A 22,690-nucleotide genomic window follows, 5' to 3' on the forward strand; every position below is an offset into this window, starting at 1 on the left:
CGCTCGGATTCGGGAAGGCGTTTTGATAACTTCAAAAGTGGAAGGCTTTATTTCCCTTCATAAAGGTGGAGGTCAAATTGAATTGTCACCCACCCACTAGGAATGCCATTGCAGTGTTCAGACAAGGTCAGAGTGAAGCTATCAGGTTTGTGACAAAATATGGTAGGAAATGACAAAAAGTCATACCTGGTCAGACAGTTGTTAGATAGAAGGGTAGACTATTGTGCTCAAGGACTTTGTTTGGTTGTTTTTAAAAATAGGAAAAATACCTTCAATAGTCTGACAATGCAGTAAATTGCAACAAAAAAACACACTGTTCAAATTAGGGTTTAAAGTTTGAGTTACAGTTAAAGCAAATGATAGGGTCGAAATTTTAGATTGAAAAGATGCCATTAAGTTGGAATCAGAGTTTAAGGCTTGGGATTTAAATGTGATATAAGCATTTCAAGCCTGGATTCGATTAAATTGGGTTAGGCTTTCAAAATAGCCGTTGAAGGAGCATTATTAAAGAAGTACAAGTACTGAAAAATGCAGAAAAGGCTAATTTCATTGTTACAACTGTGCATAACTTTTAAGGGAATCCTGTGTGAATGACAGTGTGTAATATTGGGGACTCACCCTCTGTTCCTGCGTTGCCACAAAGGTTTGAAAGCCAGGGGCAACACCAAAGCCCAACTCGTGCACAAAGGGGGGCTCGGCCTGGCTGTGGATCTGGACTCGGACCCCTGCTTCGAAAGCTGTTTCCTCTGCAAGAGATACAGATGTATTTTCTTCACAATTAGTTGATAGAGGTTCTAATTTTAGATTTTGAGTCGAAGCTGCACTTTTTAGCATGCCTCGCGGCATTTTGCAAACTAGTGTCTGGAGTTATAGATTTCTTCCTAAATGAGCTGTTTCTTGTTTTTTCTCTTGTGGTTTTGTGGTTGTATTTTATATCACATAGATTTGTTTGTTAGTTATTTGCGTGATCAAATTTAGTATGTAATAGTCGTAGTCAAAGTAGTAATAGTCGTAGGAGTAGTAGGCGTAATAGTAGTAGAGTAATAGAAGTAGTCGTAGTAGTAGTAGACATAATAGCAGTAGTCATAGTAGTAATAGTCACAGTAGTAGTCGTATTAGTAGTCCTAGAAGTAGAAGTAGTTGTAGTTGTAGTAATGGCAGTAAAAGTAGTAGTAGTCGTAGTAGTAGTTGTATTAGTAGTCCTAGAAGTAGTAGTAGTCGTAGTTGTAGTAATGGCAGTAGTAGAAGTACTAGTAGTAGTAGTACTAGTAGTAATAGTAGTAGTAGTAGTGTAATAGTAGCAGTAGTGATTCATGTTAGCTAAAGATACAATATTTCCCATAATGCCCGTGACTACAGAATCCCTCTAGGTGCAAATAGGTGTATGATTTTGGCTTTGTGCCGAAGCCTGTTGCAGTTGCTTTCTTACACAAAGCCAACTAATAGGACAGGTGTAGATACACCTTTAGATAAAAGGCAGCAATCTGAGTCTTTTGAGCTCCTTTCTACAGAAGAATTGATGTGCGCTTAGCGCTTCAAAAGAAGAAAAATCACTTTATCATCAAGAATGTTTCCAACCTGTTGTCTGTCAAGGACTTTGAGGCAGACCTTGAACAAATGCACTTTTGCAAAAATAATGATTATGGTTAAAAAGCAAGAAAATGAATGAATAAGATGTAAAAATCAACAACATCAAACCATTAACACACTCATCGGAGTAGGCATTCAATTAAGACGCCTCTCATCCATCCATTAACTAAAATCCATCAAATCTGATGACATTGCCATGGCGACAGCTCAGATAGAATACACTCCTGTGTCTATGGCGGGGAAGGAGACACATTTTTGGGGGGTAATAACTGAAATGAAAAAGCATTGAGTCTGATATCTGATGACCCTCTTTTGGCCTCTTGAATTGATAGAGAAAGAAGAATCACATAAAGTCTTGAGATGAAATTGAGCATTGTTAAAATTGAAATCTCTCAGGCTTTGTCCAATGGAGCAGAATCGATAGGACTCTAGGGTTGATTTACCGGTAAATTTAAATAAAAAAGATTAGGTCTGATAAAGAAAAACTCCTGAGTAACTCAATTTTTTAACCCCCAGTGCTTACTAGAGTGAACATCTAGTCAAAAATGATCATTAACTTAACTCATTCACTACCAGACCCCCATCCTATATAAATGTAATGCAATTCATGGAAAGAAAACATAATTCATGCATAAAAGAGTCAACAGAATTATTTATTCTCATGGGCAAACTACTAAATATTTTTTCCAAGTCAAGAGTTTCAAAGTGACGTTTCAAAGATAATAGCATATTGTGTAAAGCTAAGTAACAATTTATTCTGAGGGTACTCGAGTGTTTTGACAACCTTCCAAAGTTTTTGAGATGCATTTTAGTCTGTTGGCTGCAGCATTGATAGATTGAAAGACACACACACACACACACTATTGTAAATGAATTGGTTTAGTCATTTATCAAGTGTTCTCATCGTTTTAAAACTCACCTTGTTTGTGTTCTTGCTTACGGCCTTTTGCCTTTTTGGCACCTTAACGCCTACCCATGCAAATTAGTTGTCCCTGATGATAATGCATGCATAGTGCATGAAAAAAGACTCAAAAGAAAAGCTTTGGATAGAACGTCATGATTGTAAAAGTCAAAAAACAACAATCACAGTGATATTGATGTTTTGTGGTTTGTTCAGATCGAATGGGAGATGGTGAGATTCCATTTAGATTGACTTGAAAGTCAAAGATTTTAAAGTAGGATTTCAAATATGAAGCTCAAACTTGGATTAAGGTTTAAAGTAAAAGTTCTTTGAAGTCAGAGATAAAGGTTTGTGGCTAAAAGTGGGGATACAAATGAGTATTTTGGGGGAAAAAACAAGTAGTGGTTTGAAGGCAGGGTTAAAGTTTCAAGCAGATTTCTCAAATCTGGCTTTGGGTTCCAAGATAAAGTGTCATTTTAAATTGGAATTAGGCATAATTTAGTATTCATGGTATTGAAAAAATAAAAGAAGATAAAGGCTAGGTTTTTAAATCATTGGTAACAAGAAAAGGGTTTCTCATTATTGTTAATGTCTTCCAATCAGCTCCGATGGCTATCATCATTTGTTCCTAGCCACCTGCTGCTTTTAAAAGGACCGTGATGGTTTGCCTGGTTTTGTTTTTTTGAAAGACCGCCTCTGCGGGACAAAGAAATGGCAATCATTAACGATAAAACACGGCCCTCATTTGTTTGCTTATTAATTATTTCTGTTGGTGTTCTGAGCTTGACAGGAAGAGTAAAAATTGATGAGGGTTAGCATGAAGTAATTGCTTTACTAGAAAATCCCAATGATTAGATGGGATTACAAAATATGATCCAATCTGTAATGATTACATGTTTTGACAACTGTCTGGTATTAAGCGTCTTTGTCACGCAGGGAAACAAATATAAGCAGTGACAAAATGATAGCTTTGAAAAAATCTCCATCAGTGTTGATGAAACTTTAAATTATGACCGGTATTACCATTTAACATTTATCCACCATTTAAAGTATCGGCCCATATATTGGAAAATATGACAACCATAAAACACAAACAAACAAACACTTATTTTCCTTTTACCACTTCTTTTTGGGAGTATTGACAATCAGTCACCATTCAAGGGAGTATAACAAGGGTTGTGTCTGTTAAAGTGCTGATTGTAAATGGCAGCCATCTTGGTAAGGGCGTCGAATCAAGTATTGTATCCGTGCAACACCAATTAGGGTTTTGAGTTAAGGTTCCAAGCAAAGGTTCTAGTCTCAAATTAACAGTATGGTTTCAAAAAAATCCATATTAGTCTTATGTTTTCAAAGTATGGATTTAAGAATCAATTAAATTCTATGTTTGAGCGTTAAGGAAGGATTCAAGTCAAGGTTAGTACTATTTTGTCGTCTGCTAAGACTATTGATTGATGATGATCTTGTTTACTGGACAGGAGTTTGAACAACTTCCAAGAAGCTTTATAGAAAAGGGAATCAAAACAACAGGGTAGCATGTCTTTAAATAACGTGTCCAGTCTCCTGGCAACAGAAACTCCAGCGAGTCGCTTATTTTTCCCCAGCAATCAAAATGTTCCTCAACGCGTGACATGTGAAGTCCAAAACCAATAAGAGTCTTCAGGTCTAGCACTTGAGGTAGAAATAATATTATTAGGTGGCCATGGTGTTCTGAGATACTGATATCATTCCCGGACCACACGGTCCTTACTCCAACACTCATAATTCAAATCATTTTAAACTCTTTCATTCCCATTAACGATATTTGTCCAATATTGTAGCTGTTTTTATCTATCTGTGTTGAATTTAAAAGGGAGTTCATCATAACTGGACATCCAAATGGTTGACATTGATTTAACTATTAAAATGTATGAAAATGGCATTAATCAGTAGAAGCATTCCCGAAAACAATAAAAAAAAAATGGTAGTTAACTTAGCACTTGTAAAGTGATAACAACGTACGTATTGTAATAGTACAATTACAGTAAATTTTAATGTCTGGCTGGATTTATGATGCTATCTCTAATCGGAAATGTGAGTATTTAGGCTTTACTGGGGATATAAATCCAAATACTTGTGTTTTATGTTTCTATAGCAAATATTGCCATTTGAGCCACTGACACAAAGATGTTATACTTCCTAGACGCATGATGCTTTCATTTTATTTTCAGGTCTGCATCTTTACTATTTAATTGTGTCTATAAAATCGAACTGGAAAATACATTTTCAGTATTTATTCATCTATCTATGTTATTTTGTTTTATATTGGTCATATATGCTGATCAAACCTAGTATTTTTATGTAAAATTGCATAAAAAGATGTTTCAACCGGGCATGTAAGGTACTTTAATATCTATAAAATAAGACCAGGTGTCTACCATGTTCCCATTCGTAGCCCTGTGAGTCACCACCGCATTAATTATATATACGTCTAAATGGCGAGAATGGAAAAACAACCTCAGCCCCCGAGGCTCACAAGAAGAGAGGCGAGTTTCTCATCCATGCAAAAAAACCTGTTTACTTTTCATAGACTATTGTTCCAAAGCAGGACCCACCTGTGTTGCCCCACACCGGTAGGTATTCATCTTGCTGGATGTCCAACATGATCTCCAGCCCATTGCCCGTGCCGCCTTTCATCGTGGTACGCAGAGACTTTCCTTCTTCGGCCGCGTTGAACATGTAACACTTGCCGTACCTGGTGAACACCTGGTGGAAATACAGGAAAGACATTGGTCAGTCAAACTGTGAATGGACTCAAATGCAGTGAGCATATACTGTTTAATCGAGGGAGTCTTTATGACAGTTTGTGGACATGCAATGATTTCATTTTTTTGTGCACTACAGCACCCACGTGATCCTAGTGAGGATGAGCACTAAAAAAATTAACAAATGAATTCCAGATTTTGATTTGTATTTGTTTATGTGTAAAAGTAGGACAATTTTTAGACCATTTTGGCCATATGCACTCAAAACATGAGAATTTCTGTACATGTTTATGATAGCTTACCACTAAAGCTAAACTAGTATTTTTTTGGGGTGAAATCAATCCATTGTGCTTTGTATTTGTTTTCGTACGTTCAATGTTGTATTCGGTAGCAGAAGAGTTATCGAAACCATTAAAAAATCTGACAGTTTTATAGATGCATTGGTGACCCGCATAAAGAAATAAGTCAATACTATTTGAACCCCAATTCCAATACACCACAAAATATAAAGTTTTAATCAAGCAGTAAAACGATGTTGCTATGTTCTCTGCAATGCTTTTCTAATTAAAGCAACTCATTTTCTCTTTGGCTAGGAGTAAAAACAAAGGTGTCCACTATAATTAAGATGATGCATTTAATTTTTTAGTTCATGTAACAAAATGGACTCGTTGGTGGAAACATGGCAACAGTAAAGGGGAATTACGACTAACTAGTGACAGACTTGTTACTCTTTCCAACATATGACAAAGTTGAGAGGCTTATAAAATTGAATTTAGTAAATGCCGCATTTCAATCACTCAAAACCTGACAGTAAGCTGCACATAAATCCACAAAAATATGCAGAATTGTGGGCAACAACAGCACCACACGAATAAAAATGTCTTATTTATTGATTATTTATTTGTCTGTTTGTTGTGGTTATTTGTGCACGATATGGTGAAAGCTTTAAATCTCATTATACTTGCATAACAACAATGATATTCAATTCAATTAAAAAAAAGGGTTAAGTGGGACTTCCGGAATACCAAACTTAGACAAAAGATACTAGAACGCATTGTAGAAAAAGTTGTTTATGTGCTGTCAAACGGTTTTATCGTGGCTGTCAGCGGCTCTGCGAGCTGGCTCCACCCACCTCATTAGCCTAACGAAGGCCCATCTGCTTTGAAAACATAGATAATCCAGCAACTGCTTTTAATTAGTTCAGAGACAAAAGAATATGTTTACATGCATCAGTATGTCGATGCTCCACTACGATGTTACATGCATACTAATGTCAGTGTCAAGCTAACAGCATTTTTCCTGTCAACATAGTTTGAGATCTCTCAATGCATTTGCAATATTGATCGATTTATGGTCAAGGAGCCGCATTGTATCCCAGATGCACACACTTTTTCATTTTTAATTCCTATGAAATCTTCCTGTAAATTGCAATCAATAAACTCTACGTGCTTCTACTTGGAGTTTAAAAAAAGGACAACAGCAAACACACATGTCTGGATATTGACATGGGTCATTTCGATTGAGTCGCTTACAACAGATCCGCAGGTGGTGAGAATCGGCAAGAATGTGAAGCGGAACCGAGTGGGGGGGGGGGGGGGGGGGGTTACGGTCATTCAGCAAAAGCAGTTAATCCAACTATTTGGACATTGCCAGTGAAAATGTCTGTAATCAACAGGTGGCCAGACAAAATTGCCAAAAAGCTCAATCAGTCTGAGATAACCCAGATGTGAAGCATTTTGTCTTAAAAGGACTATTTCATCCCAATTGGAGCGTTGACCAAAAGTACCCAATCATACTGGTAGGTCAATACCAAACATTTTTGTTAGACAGTTTGTTTTAAAAGGTAGAAACACCAAATGAAATATCCAGATTGACAATTTAAGGGCTTGCATGTTCTCTTCAAAAGTACTTATTGCTGATGGCGATAGACCTCCAATCGATTTAGACTGGGAAGATTGGGGGTTACTATTCACTGCCATAGAGAATGCATGGGTTAACGACATTGAAGCTGATATAGTCATATTGATTCAATAAAAAATTGATCAGGCTTTTTTTCAACCTCCATTGTGGTGTTCAAACTGTATTTAAAGGTGAATAACGCCAACCAAGGCTGCATTTGTCAAGCGTGACAATGTTTGGTGCGCGGGTCAAGGCCGAAAGTCAAAGAGGCTCTGGAAAGAAAAGAGTCATCATCCCCACAAGGCGACAGGATGATGAAAGACGCTAAGGAAAAACTGCGCCGTCCACTGAATATCTTCACCCCTCGCTTCTTTCTATTTGTCAGATATTCCCTCCAGTGAAGACGTCAAAATATAAAAAAGGAGGAAGATAATGAGCTCTCAGGCTCACCCAGACATCTGACACAATAGTGACGCAAAGCACAGTGAAAAATACTAATGTTGAAGTTTTGATTTTTGCCTTAAATAAAGGAAATGAAATCCCAAGGATGAAAAATGTTTCAAAATTAAGGTGAAGATTTGCAGATGGCTCATGAAATTGCCTGCCAAAATGATTCATATGCCAAGAAAAGTTCTATGCCTTTTTCAAACTCTATGAAGACTTTCAAAGACCTCCAAAAAGACAAGAAAAATCAACTGCTGCTTTTGTTTTACAAATATTGAAGACTTATGTGATCACTAGAAATGAAATATTGTTTTATAGATGCTCAAATTAGTGTCACAAAGCTTTTCCTCCTAGGAAAAAATTAACAAAGATCTGTAGAATATAGTTTAAAAATGCTTTTAGAGCTATTGTTAGAAGTAAATATAAACCTCTTGAGAATCAGCGATTACCCGTTACAGATGTTGCGTTCGGCATCGCTAATCCATGCAATTTCTCAGAAGCAATAGAGCACTTAGGCAATGTCAAAAATGAAAATCATATCATGTCTAAATCAATCTAATTAAAATGCTGAAATTCCAATCCCCATGGTGCTCTACAGAAATGAAAAATTATGCAAATATCCACATGGAACGTAAGTCCAGATTTATTTTCCTCATTTTGTCTTTTCCAGTCTGGTGAAACAACAAAATTGAAACATATTGTTTGCTCCAATCAATAAGCTGTTATGCAGAGAGACCACAATGGGAGATTTATAGAATGAATGATTCACTGTGGAGCAAAGCTCTTTTGGCATAAAAATTAAACGTTACAAAAACATTTCTACTCACTTGTTAAATTACCCATAATACACACAATTGTCGCTTGCGTTGCATTCATAGTGCCGTACTAGCTAGTAGAATCAAATCTCACCATGCACAAACAAATGTTCTCATGCTAAGGCTAATTTACATACTGGGTTACATTACACACAAAAATGGGAAGAAAAACAGGAAAAATTGCATGTATAGGGAATAGTTTGCAAAGAAATACCGCATTTTCCGCACTATAAGGTGCAACAAAAATACTAAAAAGATGTCAGTGCGCCTTAAAATAGGATGCACCAGATATATATTAACCAATATTGGTTAATTATATGAAAATTCCTTTTAACAGAGCTCCATCTATTTGATTTATCATACAACTAACCACTACTACTACTACAGCTTCATCTAGTGGATATACACAATCCCCTGCTATTTTGACTACAACTACCACCACCACAACGACAACTACTACTACTGTGTTTCATAATCCAATGCGCCTTCTATATGAAACTAATTTAAAGATTACATTTTATTTATGGTGCACCTCATAGTCCGAATAATAGTAACTGCAAGGAAGGAAGAACCGAAGAATGAAGGAAGGAAGGACCAATGAAAAGACAGGAGGATAGAAAGAAGGATGGAATGTAAAAAGGGAGAATAAAAGTACTACAAACGCCTGTTGAAATATGTTATCATAAATCCTAATAGCCTTAACAGAGAATAGGGACCCTCACTAAACCCTATTTAGAATTCTTGTTTACAGTATTAAACCTGCTTTTCCATCATCACAAAGACGCAGTGAGGTCGACCTCTCTGAGACATTGTAGCTCGCGCCACCTTCCAAACCGACGGCCGCATTTTATGGAAGTCGTTCATCACGGTGCTCCATGATGAAGTTTTTATTTTTTACTAGGCGACGCCATCACGATAGCACAAAAGAATGGCGGGCGCTGGGAGATTTATTCCAGAGCGGATGAGGGAGGACTCACAATTAGGGGTGGAAGATAAAAAAAAAAAAAAAAACAAGGGTTAGATGACAGGAAAAGGAATTTTTTGGTCATGATCAGGGCCCGAGACTGCGACCACCATAATTGCATTTGTGACCTTTTCTACAGCCTTCTTGGGGAAGAATTTTATCATGTAGTGCACAGTGTGTCTTTTGCCTCATATCTGGCGATGAATATATATTGAATAAATCTAGTATTAAGTCAAATTTGATATGGAACGTGATCAGGGAACCAGCGTCTTTGTGCGTCCAAGCATGATTAATATACATCAAGGCATGACAGCTGACTGTCAAAAAAATTCCATTGGGGAATCTAATTCATTATCAACTCATTAGCTGCTACTGTCAACGATAGACATCCGTTTCATTGAAACTGAGCGAACTGGACAGCAGTAATCATTGCAATACTATTTAACATTTACACACTTTTCAAGGTACTCCAAAATGTGGTAGCTTGGGTTTTAACTTTGTGAGTCATGACTATATAACTCCAGTCTATTGACATCCCAATACTAGCTCCCAGTTCAGGTAAGAGAAGAGATTAAGGTACTGCTTTTAATTGATAAGATTGAAAATGGTTCAACGCTAGTATATCTGAAGGAATATATTTATGTTCCCAGATGGAATCTGTGCTTAGAGGGAATCGGTGATCTAATTTACCCAAAAGTCGATAAGACACTAACAGGCCTTTTTCTGTTTAAGCACCAACTTTGTGGAAGCACAACAAGAAGCAAGCCGTTGTGAATTTGGAAGAAAAACTAAATACCTATTGGTTAATGCATATAATTTTGTTGCATTTAAATCAATATTGCTTCTGTTTTACTAAAAAACTTATTTTAACTAGCCCACACACAAGACTGTTTTACTTATATGAACAGTACTTTGGCTGAAAGCCCATTATAAATGAAATGGATAACCGTTATCATTACAATAATGACTAAATGTCGCAGATTAACGTCCGCACCATTGGCACTTTCAATTTACGTGTTTTGTTACGTATAACATTCTGCATGGCAACACGTTTTTCGCAATGCATGGGGCATGATTGATGACAATGCCTGCATTGTGCCATTGACAGTGGATAATACGGTGATACTACCACAGGGCGTAGCCGGGATACGGAGGGGTGTTACCAGGGTGCGTAGCAAACCTATTAAAGACGTTCCCCTTCGTTTGTCACATTTGTACCAAGGGAGAGTGGAGGTGAAATCTGATTATAGTCGTCACGCGCCCAAGTGAGTCAATGTTCTTAACCGATGCGAGAAATGGTGAAAGGAAGGAAGCAGTCGTCATACTCCATTAAGTAAAAATTGTGAAGGACAAAGACGATTACAATTGTGTCTTCTTCTATAGAGTAGAAATTACTCCTACGGCTTGGGTCCGTCCATCTGTTCATTTGTTAGTCCGTCTGCTCCATAGTAGCATGCACTCCGCCTACATTAGGATCTATTTTGTGGCTGATGACCGATTATAAGGCCAGCAGAAGATAAAAAAAAATCAAGAATGACTTGATTTTGACTTATTTGTACTGGGAAAATGTGTTCCCATATTCCAAATTGTGGATTATGAATGTGTTAACTTTGTAGAAGAGGGAAAATAAAAATTATTAGCATTAAACAATGGTTGGAAAACCAAATGTCATCTATTCCCAGGTCTTAAGCAGTCCAAATGTCGGATAAGAAAATCAATCACGCTGATAGTTTAGATCTCATTTAAGGTCATCCAGTAGAACCTGACATCATGATACAAGGAAAAGTCCCATATCTTGGATATAAAGGAAATGGTTCAAATATCTTTTAAAGCATCAATCAATTCAAATTTATTTTACTGATTGGTATGGACATTTTCAGTCCTCCGTTTCTAGCGTAACTTTAGCGTGACCACAACTATTGGTACTAGAGGATGCGTGAAATCCGACTGGATTTCAGAATATTTTTGAACACCTAATGAGAATGCATAATAAACTAGATCCACTCTGATTGAATGTAATACCTGCGTGGCGTGTGACTACTCTACTCTATTAGCTACAACGGGTGAGTGGCAGAGTCTCCCTGAATATACTCGGTCAAAACATTTTGATTATTTTTCAACCTTGGCAAATGTGCTGAAAAAGAGACACAAATAAAGGCAGTTGATATAAGTGGCTTACTCATTATGACTGAAAAGGCAAAACAACAAAACTGCACATAATTTTTTGTTTCCAAAAATGATTTGTGGCAAATGTGATGGGAAATGAGCTAATTTATTAAGAATTTTTTTTTATTGGAACTCAGTGTTCTCATTACGTAAAATGATGAACCAAAACAAGTGATTTTTTTTCAATTAAAACTATGAAAGTATGGAAAAGATATCAAAACAGATAATGTACTATATACGATTCCTAATAAAACAAATTTTCCCGTTTGTACCAAAGTACATTTGAATTGCTGCATATTTGGAATTTTACACAAAATTAGTTTCAATCAGTACTTTTAACATAAATGACGGTTCTGTGATTGACTGTTATTTAAATTATTACCGCAGTAATCCGAAAAATGGATGTCTTTTGGACTAAAAGGTCATTGGTCTTAATAATTTCCTGCTTTTTAACAAAGGGGATGAAAATGTAACCCAACACACACAATTCAAACCGAGTGGGAAGCTCCACACATCTGAAAATACGTGATTAAGAATTTTAATTTAACTATGGGTAATACATCAAACTGCAAATGGAGTAATTTCCTAATGTACCTTCCAATAAGTTGCACCACATTATGTGCCAGTGAGTGGCATGAATATGGAACACGGATGAGTGAAATTTTAATCTGCAAAGAAAATGAAATGATAACATAAGGGAATATGAATAAATAAAATGCCAATTTCAAATCCCATTGCGTGTTTTTAACCCTCAGGCTGGTGTTTTAGTCGGTTGCCGGAGCAACATTACCCCGCACTCCCCGCATTGTATTTAGCCCAGCAGGCTTTTGTATATGGAAGTCACGTCATTGTGATTGGTCACTGTGACATGTGTCATCAAAACTCCCTTATGGCTTTTCCTTCTACCTGAGGAAAAACAAGAGTGATGGAGGCAATAACCACAAACGCAACCTACGAGCAAAACAAAACATCAACTAGATAGAAAAAATAAAAGAAGGCTCATAACAAACTAGTGTAGATCACCAATTTCATGGTGGTATGATAGAATTGATTCCTTTGACAAAGATATACTTGGCAATATGCCATATTATGATTGAAATAAATCTTGTATACGCTTATGTATTTAATGCATTCAGTTATATTTCACACTCAACAGTGGCTTTACTTCCTGCGCAAAAATCTAAATAATGAAACATTCTATTCTGATTAAAAAAATATTGATCCTAGTCTTGAATATGATAAACAATTCCCATACAATTAAATCCAATGATAATATTTTGAAGTACATGATAAGATCCCTTCCAACGCAATAGGACTTTTGACCGCAATCATATTTCCCATTAATTGATAAGACAAACAGTCTTTTTTTTATTAGTGACACACTACAAAAAAGTACAACCAATCGCTGAAGCTAAAATATCCATAACACTATTTTTATTTGCATCCCTATGTATGAGGTAGTATACTAGGCATTAAGAGCAGATATGTATTTCCAAAGTGAAAAATGATGCCGTGCAGCAAGTAACATTTACGCCGCCGGTAAAGCATGCACTTAAAGAGGCTGATTCATCATTGGAGAAATTATCCCAACAGATATGAGTGTTGCTACTGTTCATTTAGCTGCACGCACCCCGGCGAGTTTGTGCGTACGAGGTTTTGGCAATAATAACATCAGCTCATTCTTCTGATGGATTTCTGCGCCGATATTCCGCCTTTTCAAAGTCAGTACCGGCATTGCTTTTTGTTTACTGGCAAAGCAAAAGCAGCTCAAAGAGACCACTTGGTGCGCCATCAATTATTAGCCATTGACTTTCTTCACACCAATTATCTACGTACTGTGCAAGGAACATAAGTCCGGAAGCATGGAAATAGAGAATATGTTCTGTAGTCTTTTAAATGGAAAAGATTAGAGGAAATTATGACGTGTTTCTTTCTTTTTTTATAGAGAAATATAAAAAAAGAGGGATGGAAAGAGTGTCCTATCATTACAGATACTTAAAATGCTTAAGATGCTTGTGGTGAATGTCACATCTTCCATATACATTCAATATGTGCACAATGTTATATGTATAGGTAATCATCTGACACTGATATTTTCCTGGCACTTATTCTTGAAAATGTCAAGAACATTTATGGGCGGCAAAGCAGAAACACAAAAAGCCAATTTGGTTGGAGAAAAAAAATATAGTTCCTAGTCGCCTCTGGCCGAAAGGCTGTCGAAATGCTTTGAAGTGAGGAAAAAAAGCCAGGGATAAAAATCCCACTTTTTCATAGAAGGAAGCAGAATAGCATTAAAATGATACAAATGACTCAAAAAAAATGAATGATAAAAATCATTTTTTTAAAATCCCCAATGTAATTGTCCTTAATCCTTTTTTAAATATTTCCTTTGGATTTTTAAATGTCAATTTTAAGGCTGCAAGTTTTGTTAAGAGAAAATATGTTTGAGGAAAAAGCTATGTTGCTGAGTACCTAGCTTCCTTGACACTGACAGACGTCCAATCCATTTGAAGCGGGAGGGACGGCAGCGAATGAAAAAAAAACCTTTCCAGCTCAAATGGATTGGATGTCAACTAGATAGTATGAAATGAAAAGAGCCACATGAAAAGGACATCTATCATCCCCTTGTTACTCCAGTTTGGGAATCCCCGAATTCACTCTGTCGCCATTCCGCATGTTGCAGGACCTTGTTAAGCCCCGTATAAAAGTGTTGTGTGTGTTTGGATCAGACACCAATTAACAGTCAGTTAGCTCTCCGCACAGCGGGTTGCCGACCTCGTTAAACGCACGGCGGCTCGGGGATGCGACGTGCTCCCCGAGCTCATTATCTGCCATCACCACCACGACCAAGTCTGCCTGTCCACCTGCCCGCATCATCGTCATCATCACGTAAACAAGACATTTAAAGTCTGTCCCCGATTTCCCCAACGGTCATAAATCGTGGCCGGACTCGGCGAGAGGACAAAGAGTTCTTTGTGTCGGTCGGGGGAAAAAAAAATCAATGTTGGATTGATTCACCCTGACGTCCCCTTGCAGTCGTCGGTATAAAGCGCATCATCAGCATCGGCGTGAGCCAGCCCCAATGCCACGATTTATGAGACCTCGTCTTTCGCCATTACAGAAAACTCATTGAGAAGGTGGAGTCGAATCGCCTATGAGAAGTAATCTCGGCATCACATTCTCATGATAGCATTCGGGAATATCGATCGAAATTCTAACATAACATAGATAAGTCTCATTAATTTTACATTGGTTGGTAGTACTTTGAACGGCAAATTATGCGGTGGTCATTAAGGTAAGATGCGAGTGCGCCTAGCAGTAAATATGTCTTCCTCAAGGGTGGCCAAACTTTTGGGCCCGGGCGCCACATTGACTTAAATAATTTGACAGATGGGCCGGGTCAGTACAAGATACGATACATATAAAAAAGTGCATCCGTTAACAGTACATATGAAACATAAATAGAAAAAAAGGACTAAAGTATTAACATACTCATCACTCATCATTAAAGTAAAGAGTATAAAGTACAAAGTAAAGTAAAAAGGAATGTATTAAGAAATACTAGTTTGCCGTAATTTGCCCATGTCTGGTCTACCTCGTAGCTCTGGAATCTAGGGTTCGATCCCCGGCGGTGTCTGGCCTTCCTGTCCCAAGTTTTGCATGTTCCCTCAAAATAAAATACTTTAATCGCCTTTAATGTTTTCCATGGCGGTCTTTCAAATTGGGCTAGTGTGAAGAAAGGCCTCAAAAGGAAAAGTTTTGAAAATATATTTTTCTGTGAATTTGACTTCCTGAGACTGTTATGGTATTTTTTTCTTTCTCGTCTCAGATTCAACAAGAGAAGTGTATTGCGCAAGGAAGGTGCTGCAATATGGACATATTTCTACATTTTTTGGAATATGGAATGAATGTGTCATCTCAATTAGATGAGAAGAAATGATATGCTGGCACGTGCCGACAAGCTATACTTTTTATACACGATCTCGATCTCTAATCTCATTCCGCTGAGATGAATATACAACAGATCTTATTATCTCTAGTATCTGTCTTTCAGCTGTACATGTGTTGAAATTGTGGTTATTTAGTGCCCGTTTAGAGGTAAATTTATCACTTGTGTGTTTGTTTTTCAAAGCTTTGTTGGGCATTCTCATGCTGATAAAACATTACGATATGGCGGGAGATGTGAAGAAATGATGAGTGAGATTTGTCAAAACCTATTGGATTATTTAAATTTCTGGTATAAGGATGAAAAATAGTGCAAGAGCAACAGAGTGAGTACAGTTGTGGGATATTTGTGTAAATTTATATTCACAAAAGAAAATTGGAAGCAAAAATTGAAAAGATGCTTGCTGTTAAGCTCATGTTTGTTTTTGTCCACAATTGCAATGACAAAAATGTATTCTGACAGTAATAAAAAAACATTTAAAATTACAATAATCAAACTCTGCAAATGATGTGAGCTACCACTTCTAAAACGATAAAATTGCCATCTACAAGTGACATTTTGAGAACCAAGTAATAAAGTCTACCACACGAACATGGCATTTTCCTTCATATTAACTTATTATAAGTCGTCATTTTCAGAAAAATCCACTTTTACAACATACCCTTAATCTAAAACCTAACATTTCCATTAAAAAAAACAAAAATCTGGACAAAAAAGACTATAAAAACATGTCAAAACTATCTCAGTTCACAACAGCCACAAGGTCCTACTTTTAACATAAAATAACTGACATATCGAGCACACTTTGAGAGCATATAACTGACAAGGTTACACTAGCTTTTAAGTCACAAGCATTACAGTATTTCAACTTCTAACGACAAGTATACTGTCTAAAAGTCACTTTTTAAGAGCAAATAACGCTGCTTCACAATGTCAGACTAAATTCAATCAAAAGAATTTGACTTGAAGGTTTGGGTTTCCGCCTCCAAACACCCGCTTTAATACCTCTACTGCTGCCAGAAGCTGCTGTCATCCACTCTTCCACCATGCCAACATTCCTCTTTTTTTCTTTCAAGAAAACAATAACGATGGACTAGCGTGCAACCATTTTCCGCTAAAATATTCACGACATATGAATACTGGATTTCTTGAAATGCTCAACAAAAAAAAAACGGGAATGTGGACCTGGAGTTAAAGTGGATCCAACCTTGGGTCAATATGCTAGAAAATGATGCCACATTGATCTAATCAAACTAAAAAATAGGAGCAGAAATGAAGCAAGGAGGTAATTTAATCATGCCCTCGTTAGGAGTCAATAGATTTCCTAAGAATGGAGTCACCAGTTCAACTGCTCATCTTCCACCATAACAACTGTGCTTTTTAAATAAAAAATGTGATTTCTCTGCATGTGCAGGTTTTCTTTTTAGTAACGGATGACAAACAAAATGCCATGTTATGATTACATAAGTCATATATGACTCAGGAAAACAGATTCAAATCCACTTTTTAAGACACATTTCCCATCTAAGTTTCAATGGGAGCTAGAATGGTCACATTAGGTTCGATCGTAGGCACGTTTTTCCAACAGATTTAACAATTAAGATTGACAGGCCAAACTGAGCAGATCTAACACAGCCCATAATAAATCAGAAGCATTTTAATGTGACATTCAATTATCAGTCTGGTATTTACTGACATTGGAAGCAGAATGCCTTAATCTATCCTTTATAACGTCTCACGTCTGTATTGTGTCTTTCTCTTTTTGACCTGCTGGAGGTAATCATTTTTAAGGTCATGAAAGAAGTCTTGTTATTCAGTGCCACCGTGACGGATTGATTTGATTCACTTAGCGTTACGGGAGACTCCTTGGCTTTGAGCCGTTAATGACTCTCTTTTAACTTTTTGCTCTCATTTCCCTCTTTGGAGATTGTACTCTCCTCCTGAAACTTTGCCCTATTTCCTTCTAAGTCTTTTCCCCTCTCCCTGGGTTTGAGTGGATTGTCTTCATGCTACTAAAAAAATATTAACCATGGACACCAGAGTCTAATTGGTATTCAAATCTGACTCAAAAGCCATGGGGCTACTGGAGCCTTTCCCATCTAACTACGGGAAGTAAGCGGGGTACACTCTGAATTGGTTGCCAGCCAATTGCAGGGCACGTTGAGAAAAGCAACCACCCAGGAACACATTCATAGAAATGCACCATATAGTGCAGGTCATCAACCTTTTTCTTACCATGGACCGGTATTTTTCAATTACATTTTCTATATTTATCTATTTCTTTGAAGCCATTCATATTCTATGCTTTATGGAATATACATTTCAAGCATCAAGGGGCAAAGAAAAGAGCAAAGGAGTGAGACAATATTTGAGGTTGAACATTGTTGGTTCTAAGTTAACACAGAGGAGAATGTGAAGAAGATGAAAGTTTCCAGTGAACTTTTCTAAAAGCGGGCCACATGGCTAATTAGGAGTCTCACTCTATTGTGGAAAAAAACCCTGTCGGGACATGTTGCAATGGAAGGGATATAATAGCAGAATACCACCATTATTTTGTCCTTAATGACTTAAGGGCAGATTTGGGATTCACCCTTGGACTGTTTACTAATCAATCACAATACTTAACTTTAGATCTAATGTATGTCTTGTAGCAGGGTGGCAACTTTTTCCTCCATGTTCTGAAATTGAAAAACACTATTGGAGAGAAAATGAATGTGCTAGTTTAACCAAACCAGGACCTATTTTAAACTAACTCTCATTATGAATCGCTATTGTTTTCCAGAAGTATTTTTATCATCTCATTTCAGGAATAGTACACCAGTGCATTATTAACGAGAAGAAAGTCAAACACGAAGTAGAAGTTAGATGTTACCATCAAAGCCAACTCAGAATTGGGTTACTCGGCCATACTATCAGAATTATAACAGGAAACAACAATCGGAGCTGGGGCTACATCAAACTTTTGCTCAACTGCCATGGCATGATCACAATGTGCTAGTTTTCATCTCAGTCTGCTTTTGTAAATACTCTGAAATGCAAAAGCAATGGATGTTGCTCTTTTGGATAGGTGGAAATTACATTTTTTCTAGTGTAGTGACAGGCACCAATTTGTATGTTGGCATAACTGAATTTGGTTATGATAAAAATGTCACCAGTAAGTATTGAGTTGAAATTCAGTTCAACTCTCAACTTTTTTTCCTAACTCTGAAGACGCCATGCTGATGGATAATTTCCATTACACATTCAAGGCACGATGAATAATGCTGAATTGTAAGTAGGAGCAAGAAGTAGTAGCAGGTATTCAAGATACCACAATTGAATGTGGGCTGTAGAGTTACGATACAGTGTACAATAAGTGCATAACTGATATGATGACAAAGTATTTTTGCCAACGCCAGAATTGATTCATTAGGACAAAGCTATATTTTGTCCACATCCCATACTTTTCCAGACTTGGGAATGTTTAAAATCGAAAAAATTAGACACCTATCGCAGACTTTCACGTGGTGCTCGGTCCAGGTTGTTATGTCCGGTATAAAATATTGACGATAATCACAGAACGGTGGGTGGGGAAGGAGAAGATTGAAAGTCGAAGCAGCAGGAAGCTGAAAATAAGAATCTGTGAGGGAGTCGTGCTCCAGGCCTCTTCACAGGTTGCTGCTGTGAATTATTCATTCAGCCAGCTTATTGAATATGTTTAAACCTGCCGGGAGATCAGTGAAGAATTAGGTCTTGAACGAGCAAAGTGATGCCAGGAGCACAAACCCACAAGGAGGGAAAAGACTCCCTCTCGCTAGAAACTCTGTTTGTGAGCATACGTGTTTACATCTGACTGCGAATCTTTTGTTAATAAACACAGAAAACCAACTTCAGCGCGAGTCCTAACTCGCACTCGTGCGTCATTCCTATTAATATTTACGTTTAAGGATGGATACCAATAAGCCATCACATAAAAACAGTGATTTACAGTTCATGTTAGTTTAGGGAAATAAAGGTCAAGTATCTAACAATGGTCTCCCATCAAAATATTTCTTGAGAGAGATGTAACTTTTACGAAGACCAGATGGCGCTTTGAGTAACAGTTCGACATGCATCGTTTGTCTTTAAAAAAGTAATCATGCTAAAGGGAGGGAAGGTCTTTTAGGCTGAGTGAGCCAACTGCTGAGATGTTTAAAGATGTGGGACAAAACAGAAAATAAAAAGTGAGACACAGACTGCTAGCAAACAAGCTATGAAGCCCACCGTGCCGTGCACGATCACTGCTAGTGGGCGGGCTAAGTTAATTGCTGGATATGAGGCTCTACACTGAGGAGCATAAGGAGGGCACAAGGCTTAGTTTTGGACCGATGCCCACCATTTTTGACACATTTGTATTAAAAAATGCTATTAGGATTCAAAATACCGGACATATATATTGTAGAGGTTCTAAAATGTATCCATTCTGCCCTTTCCAGTTTCTTGATGTATTTTGTGTAGTGTTTAACTTTTTAATGAACTTTGGAAAGTTTTGGTCCTGGCCTGATGACCACCATTTGAAAAGATGAGCAATTATAATAACATAGGCCATTATTGTGTCTAATGCATTAAAAGCTTACACGCAGAGCACAAATTAGCGCAAAAAAAATATTATGTTCCTATCGGCTGCCGGCTGCTCTTTTATCATTCCTGAGGCAAGGAACACTAGTCAGCCATTTTGTTCCATCAGCACAAAGCGAGCAGGTGGAAAACTATTTGAATGAGTTCAGAGAAAGAAAAATTAGGCAGCAGCCCTATTCAACACTACCTGGAATTGTATTTCTATAAAAGCTGACAATCCCCTTCACACAGAACCAAATCTTTTAAAGAGGAATATACAAACTTTTTGCTTCCCATGGGTCAATACACAGAGTTTTGAATGCGATTTATGCCCAAATCCACAATTTTGCAGTATATTTTTGTTTAATTGTAAGGCCAGGTAAACACTAGCTATTTATAATCCCTTCGCAGCAAGCCTTTGGGATATTTTGTTTTTGGTAATTAAAAATAAGGTTTTATGAGCAATTCTAGTTCACAAATGGTGAGATAATGCGTTTCTAGAAGGCAGACTTCTACTTTATTTTACATCTCCTGAACAAAAGGTTTTGTTAGGAAAACAGTTCAATTTTACAGCACAGTGTTAAACTCTGCTGATAAAATTGTGTTTTAAGGTCAAACTATTACTTATAAACTAATACTTCCTTGGACAAATATATGGCATGGCGGATTCGGGATACGCTTGAATGTCTCTAACTTATTTTTAGCGGCTTAGTGTGTCTTTGGTTCCCTGCGTCGGCAGTTTTCGCGTTACCTAGACAAGAGGCGTCGAGGCAATGTCCCCATTCAAACCGTCCCTCCCCACTTTGACAGCTGTGAAATAGCAAGAGCAAATAAATAAATCACCGTCTCTCTGAACAGATGTGGCACACTCGATAAGGAGGATTTACTTCAAAACGAATACTGCCATCCGGATCTTTTTGATGACGTTTAACCTCGCTCTTTGAGGCTTCTTCTCATCCAACATTTTCGCTTTATCATCAACCATAATACATTTGCCCAGGGACGCCATTTCGACGCTTTTACACTGGCCTCTGATGAATACAAAGTGTTTTTGTTTGTATGCCTATTTTGAATGAAGTACCTACTGTACTGAATGGTATTGACGGAAGAGAAAAACTGACAGACAAAAGGGAGATGCACACATGCATATGTAAATTGTGAATACCATATTTTCTCTCATATAAGCCACCCCAGGCATATAAGCTGCACCCATAAAATTGCCTTATAATCGTTGAATTTTACAATTTCTCGCATATAAGGCGCCCCCTGATTCACAATTTTCACCTCCATATTCATGGTTTTAGTAGGGAGTACAAATTTCTAACTTTGAAGGGAAAATCTTAAGAAAAATAATCACATGTGGTATTTCTGACATACTGTATGAATCAAAAGCAAATTACTAGGGTTAATATCATACGGAAATTAGTAATTCATCAGGAAATGGTTGTTTTCTTAGTGCAAAACTGAAAATAACCAACAAATAGGAAATGTTAATTTACCAACATCTACTGGTGGAAGAGTACAGCAACGCTGTAAGTCTTGTGCGCATATAAGCCGTACTTTTGATTCAGTCATCATTTTTTTTGTTACAAATATGGCTTATATTCGAGAAAAATGGTAAGTAATGGTGTCACATGGATGTATTGTATTTTGATTCAGAATTTTTCCATCAGTGCTTTAACGCTAAAGCTCTTAAAAATATTGACGTGAAAGTTTCTACTATGGGCTCTATCTCTGTGGAATTTGTAAAGCTTTCATTTCATTAACAGCACTTACAATTTGTGGAAAGAGAGCTGTACGTTATATGCACATAGATAAAACCGGCAGAAATGTACCACAGCAGATAGGTAGGATGCTTTGACAGATGGCAGTTGGGGACAAAGGCATAACACTGACTAAAGACAGATGAAAGATCGGAGTAGGGTGGATAGGGCGTAGCTGGGCAAATATTAGCTAGACGAGTAGAGCAAAATCTGTAGTGCCATAAATATGATCACTGTGACAGCTTGGCCTGTTTTTCTTCTCACCAGTACATGAGAAGAGTTGACACCTGTCTACATGCATCAAACGTCAAACACGCCCTGCACCTCGTACGACTGCTGCGTCACCCACTTCCCTTGATTAATGATGTCATTGTGACATCATTACCGTGACGCACACAGGCAGAAATATATACAAACACACACACACAGATCGCCTGAGAGAATTACTAAATAAGCACCTGCACTGTTCTGCACTGACACTCGGGTGGATCAGTGGACATGAAGGTCAGGCATGCGGCTGGATAAACCACAGAGCAGATACATTATCTTGTTTTTAACGTGTAGCACAAGAGGTACACGCTTTAATAAAAATATATATGTATAAATATACACAGTCCCGCATTGGTAGGAGCGAAGAGGTGTTGGTCAAAAAGTTAAGAAACTTTTTCAGTACCATTGACGATTATAGACGTGTGGCTATTTTCATCTAGGCAAGTAGGTGTCCAATCCATTTGGGCATTTGTTGCCCTTCTGGTTCAAATGGATTGGACTTCTATTTCTGTAAATGGTAAACATTGATTTGAACAGGTTTATTGATGGATATGGACCAATTCAATGGAGCAAACTGCTGTAATTACACCATGTTCCAGTAGTTCACTTTATCCAT

At 37.4% G+C, this 22,690-nt stretch overlaps 1 protein-coding gene across 2 annotated transcripts in view; it reads right to left on the minus strand.

The window, feature by feature from the left end:
- The window catches only part of asic2 (acid-sensing (proton-gated) ion channel 2), a 95,014-nt gene that overhangs the window by 8,889 nt on the left and 63,435 nt on the right, over positions 1 to 22,690 (minus strand). For both annotated transcript variants that reach the window (XM_077734653.1, XM_077734652.1), the window contains 2 exons: positions 5,083 to 5,233; positions 619 to 746 (listed from right to left, as the gene is read on the minus strand). In XM_077734653.1, coding sequence (XP_077590779.1) covers positions 619 to 746; positions 5,083 to 5,233 — 279 coding nt within the window. The remainder of the gene's footprint in view (positions 1 to 618; positions 747 to 5,082; positions 5,234 to 22,690) is intronic.

This window comes from Stigmatopora nigra, chromosome 15 (genome assembly GCF_051989575.1).
Source record: "Stigmatopora nigra isolate UIUO_SnigA chromosome 15, RoL_Snig_1.1, whole genome shotgun sequence".
In the NCBI taxonomy this organism is placed as follows: Eukaryota; Metazoa; Chordata; class Actinopteri; order Syngnathiformes; family Syngnathidae; genus Stigmatopora; species Stigmatopora nigra.